The sequence below is a fragment of the Pinus tabuliformis genome, chromosome 3_1 (assembly GCF_031772625.1).
Source record: "Pinus tabuliformis cultivar Carrire ecotype Pingquan chromosome 3_1, CPIR1, whole genome shotgun sequence".
NCBI classification, from domain to species: domain Eukaryota; kingdom Viridiplantae; phylum Streptophyta; class Pinopsida; order Pinales; family Pinaceae; genus Pinus; species Pinus tabuliformis.
The window spans coordinates 219,520,234-219,535,787 of NC_142301.1; the positions used below are offsets into that span (position 1 = coordinate 219,520,234).

Here is a 15,554-nt window from a genome sequence, read left to right on the forward strand (position 1 = left end):
TATTTTATTATTGAATGATAAATGAATGCTGATTACATTCTCTCGTGACGATGTACTAAAATAGGCTGCCTAGTCGCGAGAGTTGAAAAGTCACGTGTTGAACTTTAGTAATTAATTATTATCTATTAATGTTTTAATTGTTTATTTATCCTTAATTATTTATTACTTTATTTATTATATTCATAACATGCATCTCATCCAATGTTGCACGAAGCGGGAGCGAAGCAGAAGCGTTTTTTGGAAGCGGGGACGCCGAAGCGTCATTTTCCAAAAATCTAGGAAGCGAAGCGTCCGCAGAAGCGTCTGCTATATATATATATATTTTTATTTTTTTGCATTTATACTCAAAACAAACATCCCAAATACCAAATTAATTGTAGAAGACATGAAAACATGCATATTTTTGCATAAATCAAGATAGATATGGCATCCATGATTCCATTGTAGTTACTAGTATGTACAACAATCATCTATATTCTAGCTATTACAAACATACATCAAATTTTTAAGCATATTATAAAACATAAAACATTCAAGCATATTATAAAACATAAAACATAGAGCATATTATGATTTATCTAGCAAGTGAGCAACTGTCAACATTTGTCATGTCCAAAATTCAAATAATAATGTTTACAAAATATGTCACTTGGTCACCGCCAAGCCAAAGAGGTTCAAAATTCAAATTCACAAGTCTACAAGTCTAATGAGTAATCTATGACAAAAAGTAGTAGATTGTGAATATATCTACTAATCTCTCCTCCTTCCACCACGAATAGAACGTGGTGGCGGGCCTCCACGTGGTGGCAATGAAGAAGATGGTGCCTGTGGAAGTCGTGGCACTAAAACTGATGAAGAAGAACCCCCTGCTGTTGGTGTTGAACCATGGAACCTAGGAACCAGATGGGGGTAGGGGTGGCATATCAACACGGTCATCATGATCCTAGAATCGCTCAAAAAATTCATGCAAAAAAAAAACACTAGTTAACAAAAAAATTAAAAACATGAATTAGAGAAATGCTTTATAAGGGAAAATTGGAAAATTCATACCACAATGGACATACCTAGATAAGAGCATCCTCTAATTGCTCTAATCGCAACACTCCATCCTCCAAATTGGGCTCCTCTGGATTCTTGTCCCAAATCAACAAGTCTTTATTAGACTTTGCATCTTCACAGTAATGGGACAACAATCGCAAGTTGTAATGAACATAAACCAAGTTCTCTGCCCGGTCTAAATTCAACCTGTTCCTTTTAACACTGTGGATGAAAGAATAAGAGCTCCAACACCTCTCTGCAGAAGAAGTGTTTACCACCTGTGATAGCACTCGCAATGCCAAACTCTGTAGAAGTGGAGTACCCCCTCCATGCATGTTCCACCACTCAAGAGCAGAAAAAGTCTCTCGATCTTTAATTGCATGCATGCTCCCAAATGGACCAGTGTTGAGCGTATAGTTTCTCACCTGTCTCCGTACCAATGCAACCTCCTCCTTATCAGGGATTAATTTACTCAATGCAGCCATATATTTTTTGTGAACCTCTTGATCTTGGTGTGGTTTTCTCCTGCTTCCCCCCCCAGGTGCTGGTGTTGAAAGCCATGATAGATGATAGTATTTAGGTGTCAAAACATATGCTAATGCATGCAATGGAACATTTAGCATTTCCCATCGGTTTTCCACCTCTACACGAATATAATTGTACAAGGTGGTATCTCTAGGCTCAACAATGTCTTTAATCTGCCCCAACATGCTATCCATTTGCTCATACACCTCCCCAATTACTGGTCGATCTGAATCTGCAAACTTGATCATGTAATAAATTGGTTTGGTGAATTGCAAAACATATTTAACTTGTCCCCAAAAGTAACTGTCAAGAACAGTGTCCTTGACTGCATTAGCACCATCTATGTCAGTGTTAATTTCATCCCATGTTTCAGCACACACCAGATTAGTTAAAGCTTGTCTCACCTTCACTAGCCGCCTAAAGGTGAGGTAATAACTAGCAAATCTTGTCTTTGCAATTTTAAGCAATTGCAACTTGGAGTAAGTGCCATAGAAGTAGTTTACCCTTGTATGCCCTGTGATGAATTTAATGAGCTGCTTCACTCTCCTATAAACCTCAGCAATCCACCCACATTCTTTGTGTTTCACAATATCATGCATCAAAAGGTTCAATGTGTGAACCAGGCACCCAGACCAAAAGATGTGTGGATGAGTACGCTCAATAATTTTTCCTGCTGCCTTACAATTTGCTGCATTATCTGTGATCACTTGAACCACATTATTCGGACCAACATCTTTGATTGATTTCAATAGGAGATCTGCAATGTTTTGTGTAGATGCAGTGATGGAGGAGGAGTCATGACATGCAATAAATACTACACCACTAGAAGAAACACTAAGAACATTTATCAAACGTTGGTTTCTAATATTTGTCCACCCATCTGATACAATGGATACCCCAGAATCTACCCACTCATTTGTAAAACGTGTCAAAGCTCTTTGAACCTTAGCTTTTTCTCTTTCTAATAACACTGTTCTAGCTTTCTCATAGTTGGGGGCCTTGTATCCTTTTGGGGCTTCATTGATGGCCTTTACCATTTCATGCCAATAGGGAGAGCGAAGCACATTGAATGGTACACCGCAAGCGCAAAGAAAACGGACTATCTTTCCATCCACATCATCCCTCCCAGCAACATTAAGGAAATCCCCTATTGTTCTTCTACCTCCAGAGCTTGCAGAAGTACCATGAGGAGATGAGCAACTACCAAATTTAGAGGTTGCACTTGATTCAGAATGAGTTTTTTGTTTCTTGTTTTTTGTTGTGCAACCATCTCTATTTGGATGTATTTTCTTCTTTCTTCAGTTGAAATGTTTGGGCAAATTTGTACCCCCACAGGACCCTTTTTTTCATCACTGTCCAGCGCCCCACAAAGATGCCTCCTCAGACGGGTATATGAACCCCAATATGGTTTTCCTCCATGACAGCCATGAGGGCACACAAATTTGTAAGATCCACCACCCTTTCCCCCATCAAGTTTGGTCACATAGTTCCACAAGGGTGTTGATGTAGCTTTCCCATCTTGTGTTTCAGTGTCCCCTTCAGGTTCATCCCCTTCCTCTTCAAACCCTTCCTCCTCATCATACATTGGGTCACTCCTATTGGGACCATCACCACTGTCCTCTTCTGTTTCTTCCCTTCTATTCCTATTCACCTTTGCCATCATTAAAACCAAGAGTGGAATGATACATAGAAGCCAAAAGAACACCATCTTGGAATATGGATATAGGTGGTGGACAACCTGTAAATAAAGGAGCAAGTAGAAACAATGGGAAAGAGTAGGAGAGGGAGGAGAAAAATACAAAAAAATTGTCAAAAAAACAAGGGAGTTTGGGGTTTGAACTTACCTCTTTAGGTCTTGTAGATGAAGTCCTCCAAGCTCTTGCTCCAAGCTCCTCCTCCTTCTCCTAGCTCCTCCTTCTTCACTCCTCCAAGCTCTCCTCTCTTCTCCTCTCCTTTCCTCTCTTCTCCTCTCCTCTCCTCTCTTCTCTTCTCCAACTCTCATAAACTCAAAGTGAGAAAATGAGGAATGAATGGGGGCTTTATTCTTTTCATTCCTCACCTTAATCTCACTCTAACCTCACCCTAACCCACCCCCTTAATGCTGAGTTAACATAACTTAAAAAAATAAAATAAAAAAAGAGTGTCTTTTTCCCTTGCGCCCGCCCTGTTTGGCCGAAGCGTACGGAAGCCTGCGCTTCTGAGGCCCGAAGCGCCGTACGAAGTGCGCTTCGGAGGCATGGAAGCGGCGCTTACGTTCGGCGCTTTGGAAATTCCAAGAAGTGGCTTAAAAAGCCGAAGCGCCGCTTCCGATGAAGCTTCCTAGGCGCTTCCGTACGGGATGCGCTTCGGAGCTTCGGGGGGGGGGGCGCTTCGTGCAACATTGATCTCATCTAGGGTCACAATCTTCAGAGGGGGAGATACCCACACCAGTAGATGAGGCCACTTTGGGGAAGAGGAAGCCAAGATGGATTCAAGAGACCCTGAAGGAAGCACAAGAGTTAGTGAGATAAATTCCATGTTCTTGTTGTATGTATTTTCCTCGGAGGGCCATTTTCGTAGGAAGGGAGTCCTTGTAAGTTTTGAATGAAGGACTCATTTGAAGAGCAAAAATATTTGTGTGTATGTGATTGTGAGATTGGTGTTTAATTTTGCTTTCACTGTTGTAGTTGTTAAAACCCTAGCCGTGCTTTTATTCAGTGGATCCGTGTAATAAGTATTTTTACAGCAAAGAATTTGCTAGGTAATAAATTGCCTGGTTGGTATGATTAGTAAATTAAGAATACTTAATAATAATATTAATTTCTTAAGGTAAAATTATGAAAATGAAAATGAAAGATGAAGGAGAATGTCAATCGGATGAAAATGAATATGAAAGATAAAGGAGAATGACAATAAGATGAAAATGAAAATGAAAGATAAAGGAGAATGTCAATAAGATGAAAATGCAAATGAAAGATAAAGGAGAATGTAAAATTTTATCATTATCTTTAGGCTTGAATTGTTTTAGGATGTTTGAGAGTGGTTCCAACCCCATTGGCTTTTATAGGGAGAAATTGGAATTTTACATCCCATTCAAAACTTAGCAGACTTAACAGTTTTCAGGATTTTGGGATTGGTAGGATTGCAGTGTTTCCACTGTCTTCTTTCATGCATGAGGGTATGACACTGGAATTTCATCAAGAACACCAAGCCCTCTATTTACTTTGATGTTGGCAGCATTGATTGTTGACCTTCTCTATTATGTTCCATGTATTGTTCACTCAAGCGAAATCACTGGTTAGGCATGTTAAGCTTTTTCTATCTTATTTTCATGCTTAGAAGTGATATTGATGACGAAGATCCCAATACAGACAGTGATTTTGATAATATTTAGTTATTTGTTACAGCAGGATTCTTTTTGGACTCTAGAGGACATTCAGAGCCTCTTTGTTGTGATGTATTTAGGTTCAGGGATAGATTGTACTCGATGCTATTTTGGTGATATGAACCCTTGCTATATTCATGAGAAACTTTGCATATTTGTGTATAATGGTTTGCATTCACATGGATGCACATGAATACATATGTTTTTTTTTCAAAATTTAAATATTTTATGTATATCCTGGACCCTTTTTTATGGTTGTCTAGTATAGGTTTTTGGGTTGACTGGTGTGATGACCGGTCCAATTCTAATAACATTGGTTGTACATAACTGCATAAAATAATCATCATAAGAAGTTCTATCTGAGTGAGTAAAAATATATTACAATAAAGGCTAATTGGTTATTGAGCTGTTTTCCTTTTTAAATTTTTTTGATGTTTATTTTGCTATTTTTGACTCTGGGCTGCAGATAACTTCTCAGCTTTTTGATTATGCATGGCATCACTGGCGTACTGATGTGCAAACTATTCTTCAAGAATTTTCTGCTATTGTTCAATCTCCTATAGGAACTGTATTCCCAGTGGAACATCAACGAACACTACAGTTGACATGTGAGAGATGGATGCTATGTTTGAAGACACTACAGAGAATGGTTGTTTCAGGATTTCAAAGTGATGCAAAAAATATTCAAGTATGCTACTTTTCTCCATTTAATAAGCTATGTCCTTTTCGTCTTGGTTGATAGAAATTTGTTACAACATTTCCGTTTGTTCCTTTTGTTATTGATCTTGTTTGGAATGCTATCTTATAACGGAAGGATCTATAGGAGCGCTTTTAATTATTGAGATTTGTTGTTTATGTGCAATATTTTGACAGGAGGTTCCACCAGTTAAGGAAGTCTGCCCTTCCTTGTTGCAAGCAGTTCAATCTTTTCTTCAGTATCGTAAGTTAAATTTCTGGTCCATGTGAATCTGAATTCGACTGTTGCTGTGTTAGCTTAGAAATATATGATTCAAATCAATACACCGATTGTAGATTGGAAAAAGTCTGAATTTTCTTAGTTGCGTTATTTTGTACCTTATAAATCAAGTGTGGAGGTTCAATTATAATATCTTATTTGTTTTTCAAACTGACCTGCTTTGTATGCTGATTATTCTAGTGGCATGAGATCATGTATTTCTTGCAAGAAAGTACAGACCCATCATACTTGGTTGCTATGGTTCGAATTTGAGAATGTAGAAAAGACAGGGATCAGATTTCAGATGCAATTAATCTCGGAAGCATTTAACTGAAGGAGGACATTTGAAACTAATTCAATGAACTTTTCATTTCACATCTTCAGTAGTTGAAAAAATTTCATTAATGTTGTTGGAAAAAGTAACTATGTTCGGTCTTCAATAATGTACTTGAGTCATTATGTAATGTACTTGTCAAAAGAATAAAGAAAATAATTTTTATTATTGTAACAATGACTTATTAAAGCATGGGTTTCATGTTTGGGTCATCATTATATTAGTCAAAGTCCCCATTGTGGACTCCTAGGATTAATATTGAGTTTATAGAGTCATTGTACATTCGAAGAGACCCTTCTTGGGCTTTCGGATCATGTAAAAAGGTTTTGTATCAAGTCAAATATGAATTATGTGTCCTCCACATCATGTCAGCCTAAGGAAGATCAAGTTGGCCTAAGGACCCCCATTTGACCCACAAGAAGCCTATATATTGAAGGAAGTCGAAGTCATTTGGAGCACTCACACTCAAGCAAATGAACACCACTTACCCCAGGACAAGCCCGCCACTTAACTGGGTCCATGGTCCTCTCATCCAAGGCTGATATGTCTGTAAAATCCTCTAATCCAGCAGCAAAACAGGCAAATTCTTGTCTTACATCAGTTTATAAAGAAGCTATAAATATCCTCTGAAAGGCTTTCTTCACTCCATTGGCCACCTCCTTGTCCTTATGTGGAGCCTTCCTCTTCCCATTGCTTTCAACAATGAATTCTTCATCATAAAATTTTGGATTCAGAGCATGTGCCAAAGTGTGCAATGGAGAGTTGAATCCATTCCACCTGGTCACAATAATGGACCTGACTTGTTCAAAAAAATCAAAATCCACAAAGAAGAGTGGGAGCCTCCTATGTAATAATTTCCATAGTTTTTTGTTTTCAACCATGGTATCCATGCCAAATAAAACCTTTCCTAAGAAAGGTTTCTCTGTTTCTGCAACTCAAAGAAGATCAAATGTAGGTATGTGAACTTGAGAAAGAAATCAATCTTACTCCACCAATCTTCATCAACCAACACCCTTCTCACCATACTCCCCTTCTTTGAATCTGCCTGTCTCCACTCAGCCCAAGTTGGACCCACCACCATACTCATTAATGCATTTTTAACATCAACAAGGCGACGCAACATGATGAAGTTTGAGGCATACCGTGCGTCAACAACTTTCAGCAACTCCAATTTGGAGTATTCTCGATATATTGCTTGAGATTGGTGGTGGTTGGTGATGAATTTTATAATCTCCCTAGCCTTCCCTGTGACCTCCTTAATCCATTCTGTTTTTGCCTCAGTCTCTTCTAAAATCAGATTCAAATTGTGGACAATGCAAAGAGTCCAAAATATGTGATTGTATCTACTCTCAACAATCAAGCCTGCAACTTTGCAAACCGGTGCATTATTTGTAATAACTTGCACCACATTTTTTGACCCTACTTGTTCAATAGCCACCCTCCTCACCTTACTTCCCTTCTCTGAATCTGCCTGTCTCCACTCAGCCCAAGTTGGACCCACCACCATACTCATTAATGTATTTTTAGCATCAACAAGGCGACGCAACATGATGAAGTTTGAGGCATAACGTGTCTCAACAACTTTCAACAACTCCAATTTGAAGTATTCTCGATATACTGCTTGAGATTAGTGGTGGTTGGTGATGAATTTTATAATTTCCCTAGCTTGCCTTGTGACCTCCTTAATCCATTATGTTTTTGCTTCAATCTCTTCCAAAATCAGATTCAAATTGTGGACAATGCCTGTCCAAAATATGTGATTGTATCTACTCTCAACACTCAAGCCTACAACTTTGCAAACAGTTGCATTATCTGTAATAAATTGCACCACATTTTTTGACCCTACTTGTTCAATAACAAAAATTAAAATATCAACAATGAACTTACTATCCTTTACCTCACCTGAACAGTCTTCTGCTTTGATGAACATGGCTCCTTTTGGTGATGATGCAATGAAATTAATCAAAGGCCCGCGTCTTGTATCATTCTAGCCATCTGAGATAATAGAAACCCCTGTACTACACCATGAGCTACGAATAGCTTTGCAAACAGGTGCATTATCTGTAATAACTTGCACCACATTTTTTGACCCTACTTGTTCAATAACAGAAATTAAATTATCAGCAATGAACTTACTATCTTTTATCTCACCAGAACAACCTTCTGCTTTGATGAACATGGCTCCTTTTGGTGATGATGCAATGACATTAATCAAAGCCCTGCGTCTTGTATCATTCCAGCCATCTGAGATAATAGAAACCCCTGTACTACACCATGAGCTACGAATTGGTTTGAGAACATCAACAAGAAGTTGCCCCTCTTTCTTCAGCAAAACTGTTCGGACTTTTTCATAGTTTGGGCCCTTGTAACCTTGAGGAGCATTGTTAATCACTCTCACCAAATCTTGCCGATATGGGGATCGAACCACATTAAAGGGGATGCCAGAATCAAAGATGGCCCTTGCCACTCTTGATTCAACTTCTTCTCTCCCCTGATTATCAAGCATTTTCACCAATTTGCTGTCTTGAATTAGAGTTGATGGCTTTGATAACTTTGCTTCTTCTAGTGTCGTCCTCTTTCTTGCTTCCTGAACAATCCTTGGCTCAACACTATCAAACATGCGAGGATTGGTAGTGCCCATGCCGATTTTGCTTCTTTGATTTTTCAACCTTTGAGCATCATCGCTCTCTTTCTTGAATTTAGCCCTCACCTCTGCATTTTTGGTATGTGCACACACATCAATACCCTTTATCTCTTCATGCAAAATGCAAGCCTTCACTCTCGTGTAAGAGCCCTTGAAGGTCTTTTCATTTTTGCACAAATTGCACTTCTATTCCCATGTACCATCGGAACCCACTTGCTTCACTTCGGTAACATACTTCCATAGAGGATAATATTATTACTGCCTACTTGCTTGAGTGGATTTAGGGGCATTTGAAACACAACTTTGAGAAGCCATGATTGCTGCAAAATTACAATAATAGAAAATGAAAAACTCACCCAATTTAGGGGCACTTGAAACACTACTTTGAGAAGCCATGAATAATACTAAACTAGGAAATGAAAACTCACCCAACTAGCTGTTGCCCACGCTCTTCCTCCTTTTGCCCACACCCTTCCTCTTGCTACCCACGCTCTTCCTCCTTCTGCCCACACCCTTCCTCTTGCTACCCACGCTCCAAAACACAAATAAACTCCTTACTGCTGCTATAGGAAGCTCTTCTTGCAAAACAAAGTGTGAGAAATGAGTTAATGAAGTGCCTTTTTAAAGAAAAGAAGAGGCTCATAAGGTTTCTAGAGAATTCTATTCTTCTCATCTTCTAGAGAATTCCATTTGTAATTTTTTTTATTAAATTTAGCTAACAACCACATAAAAATTAGTTTATTAGTGTGTTTTGGTGTTAGATGGGGCCCACGCTGTCTCTCCACTCATTGAGATGGCCAAAAAAGGCCTAAAAAATGTTTATGCTTCTTTTTGGCTGTCAAAACTCAGATTGTTGTGGCTGGAACTCCACCGAAATGTTGCCGGTTGTATCGTTTGGTGTTTCAAAATTGCGAAACATCATACGGTATCACTGATGATGTTTTAGCTATGTTTCAAGCCCTTTTTGACGTTTAAGGCTGTCCTGGGTACTGGTATGCTACTAAAACTCGCGTTTCCTGCAACATATGTTCAAACCCTTGAGCTATCATCTGCACAAATGAATGAAAGAATTCCAAACCCCAAATATATACAAGAATTTTAAGAACCCGAAAAGACCAAGTGCTACAAAAATAAAACAAGAGTTAGAAAATAATTTACAAATATTTACAAATTTACAATATTTACAAAATAAAAATATTAGCTCTCATTGGCAAATTAAATCTTCTTAACCCAAGATCAAATAATTCTTTTTGGGAATTTTGAAATAAAAATTATGGATGAATAGATCGACCAAAACCCTTCTGCAAAATAATTCATCACAATGAAAGCTTAGAGCCCAAACAAGGGCAGCTCTTCCCCATAGTCTGTGAACTTGGAGTCCAAGGGCTAGCACACTTGTAAATCTCTGTAAATTCTCAAGATAATTTGTTAATTCATATAGTGAATTAGATCACCTATGATAACTCGTACCGATAGAATGTTATTATCACCGACAAATGAAATAACAGTTAAAAATTATTTAGCACAATATAGGATAAACACATAGCTAACACATACCATAGATCAACAGATAGAAGAACACCATATACTGAACCCCAAAGTCTTTCTATTATTATAAAAAATGTTCCTAGCAGCGCAACAACTCAGTACACACGTTACAAAATTAGTTCATCCAAAGATGGGAAATAGAAGCTAAATGGCTTCTTTATATAGAGAAAACCCCTCCAAGTGGAAAATATCAGGTAGTTGGCTTGATCCTCTTCAAACTAATCTCGACCATCGAAAATAACTTTATCATCTTTTAATCTCCATTGTCGAATTTTTATTTGAGGAAAAATTCGAATCTATTTTAAAAATCAATTTGTTAATTCAAAAATTAATATTTTGGATTAATTTCTTCAAAAAATTGACTTTGACTTAATCACCAAGGTCCAAGAGCTTAAATTTTCTTAAAATATCCATTTTTCGCTTGGTGGAGGACCTTCAAAATTTGATTTCTTTTTGACCCACGAATTTTTGATTATTTTCCACTTGGAGAGGATAAATTTTTGTGGGAATATTTGTAGTTGGATGAATTTTTGGGAATAAATGGCAGGTCTACTGGCCTATGGTGTTGTCTACCAGCGGGACGGGTCTGGATTGCTGGCAGGACGGGTTTGGACTGCTGGGAGTAGACGGTGACGAAAGACGCAGTGAGAGAAATGGTGTGAGGAAGCAGCGGGGAAAGGGACGCGCCAGGCATAGTTGGGTCGTGCGGACAGAGATTTCTTGGTCACAAGCATTGGTCGCTCGCGAGCAGCTAGTTTTTCCACAGATCTACCTCGAAAATCAAATTGGCTAACATTTTCGGTTAATTTCGAAATCTCATTGAATGCAAAAAGCCTTGAAACTCGACAAACCCTCGTGTAATTCTCGTGTGTTGATGGCGACTGAGGTCACGTGATTGAATATCAGAACAATGGCGGGCCTTTCGTTAATGTGTGGGGACTGCGGGCACCAGCTAAGAAGCGTACATGAAGCCCAAGAGCATGTCGAACTAACTGACGACACCAATTTTTCTGAATCGACTGAAGCTGTGCTTAATCTAGTGTGCACTGGCTGCGGGAAGCTCTGCTGCTCCAAAACCGAGACTGACTTGCAAACTAAGAGAACAAGCCACAACGAGTTCACGAATAAAACTGAGGAGGCTGCAAAGCCCATTGATTTACAGACAAAAAGTGAACCCTTGCCTAGCTCATCTGAACTTGTAGTTGGAGAGGATATCATCGTGTCTGAAGATCATAATTCCACTTCAACCCCCATCGGCCATGGACGCAAGCTACACAACATACGGGCCGGAGACGGACTCGACAATGCCCCGGAACCGGCTTACACAGCAATAGTGGACGAGGTATCAGACATCTGCCGTGAATTCCTACCGACTTCAACGACCGCAGTAGCAGAGCAGTAACACAAGAAGGACCCCGGGGAAGCCGAAACGTCACTGTCCAAAGATTTCAACAACAGAGGTCCCCTGAAGTACTTACAACAGTGCCACAATAAAGGTGAGAATGTATACAACCCCAACGATATTGCATTAAAAACAGATTTTGCTTTCTGGACATCCCAAATTAGACAAATTATGAGGAAAATGGAACACCTAGAGGCGGAAAATCGCACGCTGTGAGCCGACATTGACACTTTGTCAAACAGAGTTTTATTGGTAGAGGAGACAACACATCTATCAGAAAAACACTACAGGAATACCGAGAACAAAGTGCGGGGCAAAATTCTGACGAGATTTTACAGGTGGAGATCAGAGATCTTAAAAGAAAATAGGAGGAAATTAGATCCTAACAAATGTCCTTTAAACAGGAAACGAAATCACATATCAGCACATGGGCACAGGTGGTCAAAGAAAAGGACAAGGCCCCTTCGCTCATAGTGGTGGAGGAAGTAGTGCAGGCAAAGCTCGTGGAGGAAAAAACCGACGAGCAAGAGAATTAAATCTTAAGGTAAGAGGACTCCCTACACCTCCCCCCTCAGCGGACCCAATGGAATCGGGGAACAGGGTTCTATGCGACACTCTCGACATACCAGACATAACCTTGGACAAAGCCTGGATGGGGCAGGACTCTACCCTCTTCCTCAAGTTCCGTGACTCCTTGGATACGCTTCGGGTACTCCGAGCCAAACAAAAGTTATTTTCTCTTCCGAATAAAGTGTTTTTGGATGAAGACCTCAATAGAGCTCAAGTAGCTGAATTGAAATAGGCCAGGGAATAGGTTGCAGCAGCAAGACAGGCAGGGAAATGGGCAGTGATTAGAAACCTTCGGGCAGTTATTCGGGATACCTTCCCGCCAGGATGGGCATCCTCTTCAGGTAGCTCCAAATGACGGGCCCAAGCGGAGAGGAGGTAGGGCACGAATCTCTCCGTTCACTGCTGGAATGGCAATGGCTCCTTCTGGTCTTCACCAGGCCTACTTTATGAAGCCCTTAGCTCAGCAGACATCCTCCTGGTTACTGAGATTCATGCGAGCCTAGTCTGACCTCTCCTTGACATTACAGGATACCAGTGGACCGCAGTTTGCAGACAGGAGACACGGAGTTCAGGAGGTGTCAGGGGATCAGGGGTGTTGCTTGCCTCGTCCGTGATAGCCTCAGGAGCAGAGTATCAGTGGTCGCGATCGATGAGTATGCCAGATTTATGTGGATTCAGATCAGAGCCAGAACATCACCTTCGAGAGACATTTATGTCGCAGTCTGTTACTTCCCACCTCTCTCGTCTTCCTACGCTATTCACAATAGCTTAGGCGGAGACCCTTTTACAGACCTGTACTCTGACATCACTAGGTTTTCGGCAGTAGGGGACGTCATTCTCACGGGGGACTTCAATGCCCGGACCAAAGACCTCCGGACTCCTATGCACGACCAGACGGAGGATATATTTTGCACTCGGGGGATTGACCCGACCACGATCGGCATGCACCAGACCTCCAAGGATCACTTGGGACCCACCATAGCCTATGGGAGATATCTGCTACAGTTGGGAGAATCTCATGAGCTGGTAATTTTGAATGGCCTACCATGTTTCCCATCCTCGCACTTCTTTACCTACAAACCTTTTGGAGGTGGGGCAAGTGTGGTTGACTACACTATTGCAAACCCAGATCTCCTCCCTTACATCAAAAATTTCTCGATCACCGCCATCCCTCTCGCAGATCATGCTCTTCTCTCACTCTCTTTGCAGTTTGACGTCCCAAATCCATCGCCTACTCTTCCCCGTAGCCCTCCCAGGACCACCTTCCGATTTGAGGAGGTTGACCCTGATCTCTTCTCCTCTATCCTCAGACAGACACTCCCATCGGAGTCTTAGTTCGCGTCTCTCAGCTCCGCCAAGGACAAATACCAGTGCCTCTCATATGCAATCTGGGAAGCTGCACTCCAATCCTTTCCCCATTCTACTCGTACCGCCACCACCTCCCGCAAATCGGGAAATTGCCCTATGAATAAATGGTATGACCAGGAATGCAAGTCTATGCATCAAGACCTCCGACATGCCTTTCGAAACTCCTTACCAACATACCCAGACCTCTATTCAGCCTACTGTCACCTCCTTTGCCGCAAGAAGTGCCTTTTCATTGTCCATAGGAGACAGGTTCTTTCTACTCTCCTCCTTCGCTCCCCAAAATATTTCTGGGGGACCATCCTTTCTCGGTGCTCACCTACCCTGGTCGACCTTGATCCTGCCTTAATGTTCTCTCACACCTCCCAGTTGTAGGACATTCCTGGGCAGCCTCTGATTCATGTTACTTCCCCCCCACCACCTCCTGACACCTTTTCTCTGACAAAGATATCAGAGAGGCAATATGGACACGAATAGTAGCAGGGCAGCAGACGAAGAAGGCTTCCAGGCAGAATTCTTCAAGCATGGACTTCGCTGACTAGTAGGATATCTGGTGGACCTTTCCAACCAGGTGGTTCAGGATGGATTTCTGGATGGTTGGTCACACCACATTATCTACCCGATCCACAAGTCAGGGCCTACTTCCGACCCCAACAACTACAGGACAATCATGGTTAGGCACACATTCTCCAAGCTATATGCTACAACACTCCACAGGACACTCTCCCATTTCCTTGAGTAGAGACAACTCAGGGCTAAGGGCCAAGCAGGTTTCTGCCCAAACCATCAGACAATCGACCACAGCCTTACACTTTGTGCGGTGATCGAGGAGGCTAGGCATCGATCCTCTAAAGTGTACTGCTGCTTTGTAGACTTCCGGAAGGCCTTTGACTCAGTCCCGAGGGAAGATATTTTCCAGAGGCTAAGAGAGATTGGAATTTCCTTGACTCTCCTGACAACTATCATGCGCCTTTATGAGGCCGTCCTTGGCCGTCTCCGCACAGTCGGAGGAATGTCGAATTTCATCCGAAGCATCATTAGAGTCAAGCAAGGATGCCCCCATTCTCCTACTTTATTCGGGATCTATATCGATGAGCTTGAGTCCTTCCTCTGGGAACATATCCAGGATACAGATGGGTGTCTTCTTCACCAAGTCTTGATTTCCATCCTCCTCTTTGCAGACGATATTGCCCTTATTGCCTCCTCCCAAGAAGGCCTTCAGAGATAGCTGGATGCTCTCGTAGCTTTTTGTGCCCGGAGGCATCTAACTGTGAACTTGGGTAAAACCAAAGTGATTATCTTCAATGGAGTCAAGAAAACCTCGGACTTCCACTTCCTATTTTAAGGAGAAGAGATCGAGATTGTCAGCACCTATACATATTTGGGAGTTCAGTTCTCAGGGCCTCGCTTCAGCCTGCGGCCAGCCCTTCAGCCTTGGATCAACAAAGGGTATGGCTCCCTAGCCCTTCTAGAGAGGCAGTGTTTTCGGCACCATTTCCAGGACATCTCGTCCAAAATGAGCATCATGGACACTTTGATTCGGCCCACAGTGCTTTACGGCTCGGAGATTTGGGGTCCCTCTCTCCTAGAGTCAGATTGGGCTTCAGCAGAGCAGGTCCAGACCCTCCTTTTGCGCCATTTCATTAGGTGCAAGCAGACAGTTCCTCAGCACATCATTCTAGCAGAGTTCGGGGCTCAACCTTTCCGCCTAGAGGTGATATTCAGGTTAGTGTCGCTCCTGCACAGGCTCCGAGGCCTGGCAGACACGAGGAAGGGTCGTGACAGATACCCATATTTAGCATATTGCTC

At 41.4% G+C, this 15,554-nt stretch overlaps 1 protein-coding gene across 4 annotated transcripts in view; it reads left to right on the forward strand.

The window, feature by feature from the left end:
* The window catches only part of LOC149186580 (ARM repeat superfamily protein), a 482,448-nt gene that overhangs the window by 101,991 nt on the left and 364,903 nt on the right, over positions 1-15,554 (forward strand). For all 4 annotated transcript variants that reach the window (XM_089411041.1, XM_089411042.1, XM_089411043.1 and 1 more), the window contains 2 exons: positions 5,394-5,615; positions 5,801-5,867. In XM_089411041.1, coding sequence (XP_089267167.1) covers positions 5,394-5,615; positions 5,801-5,867 — 289 coding nt within the window. The remainder of the gene's footprint in view (positions 1-5,393; positions 5,616-5,800; positions 5,868-15,554) is intronic.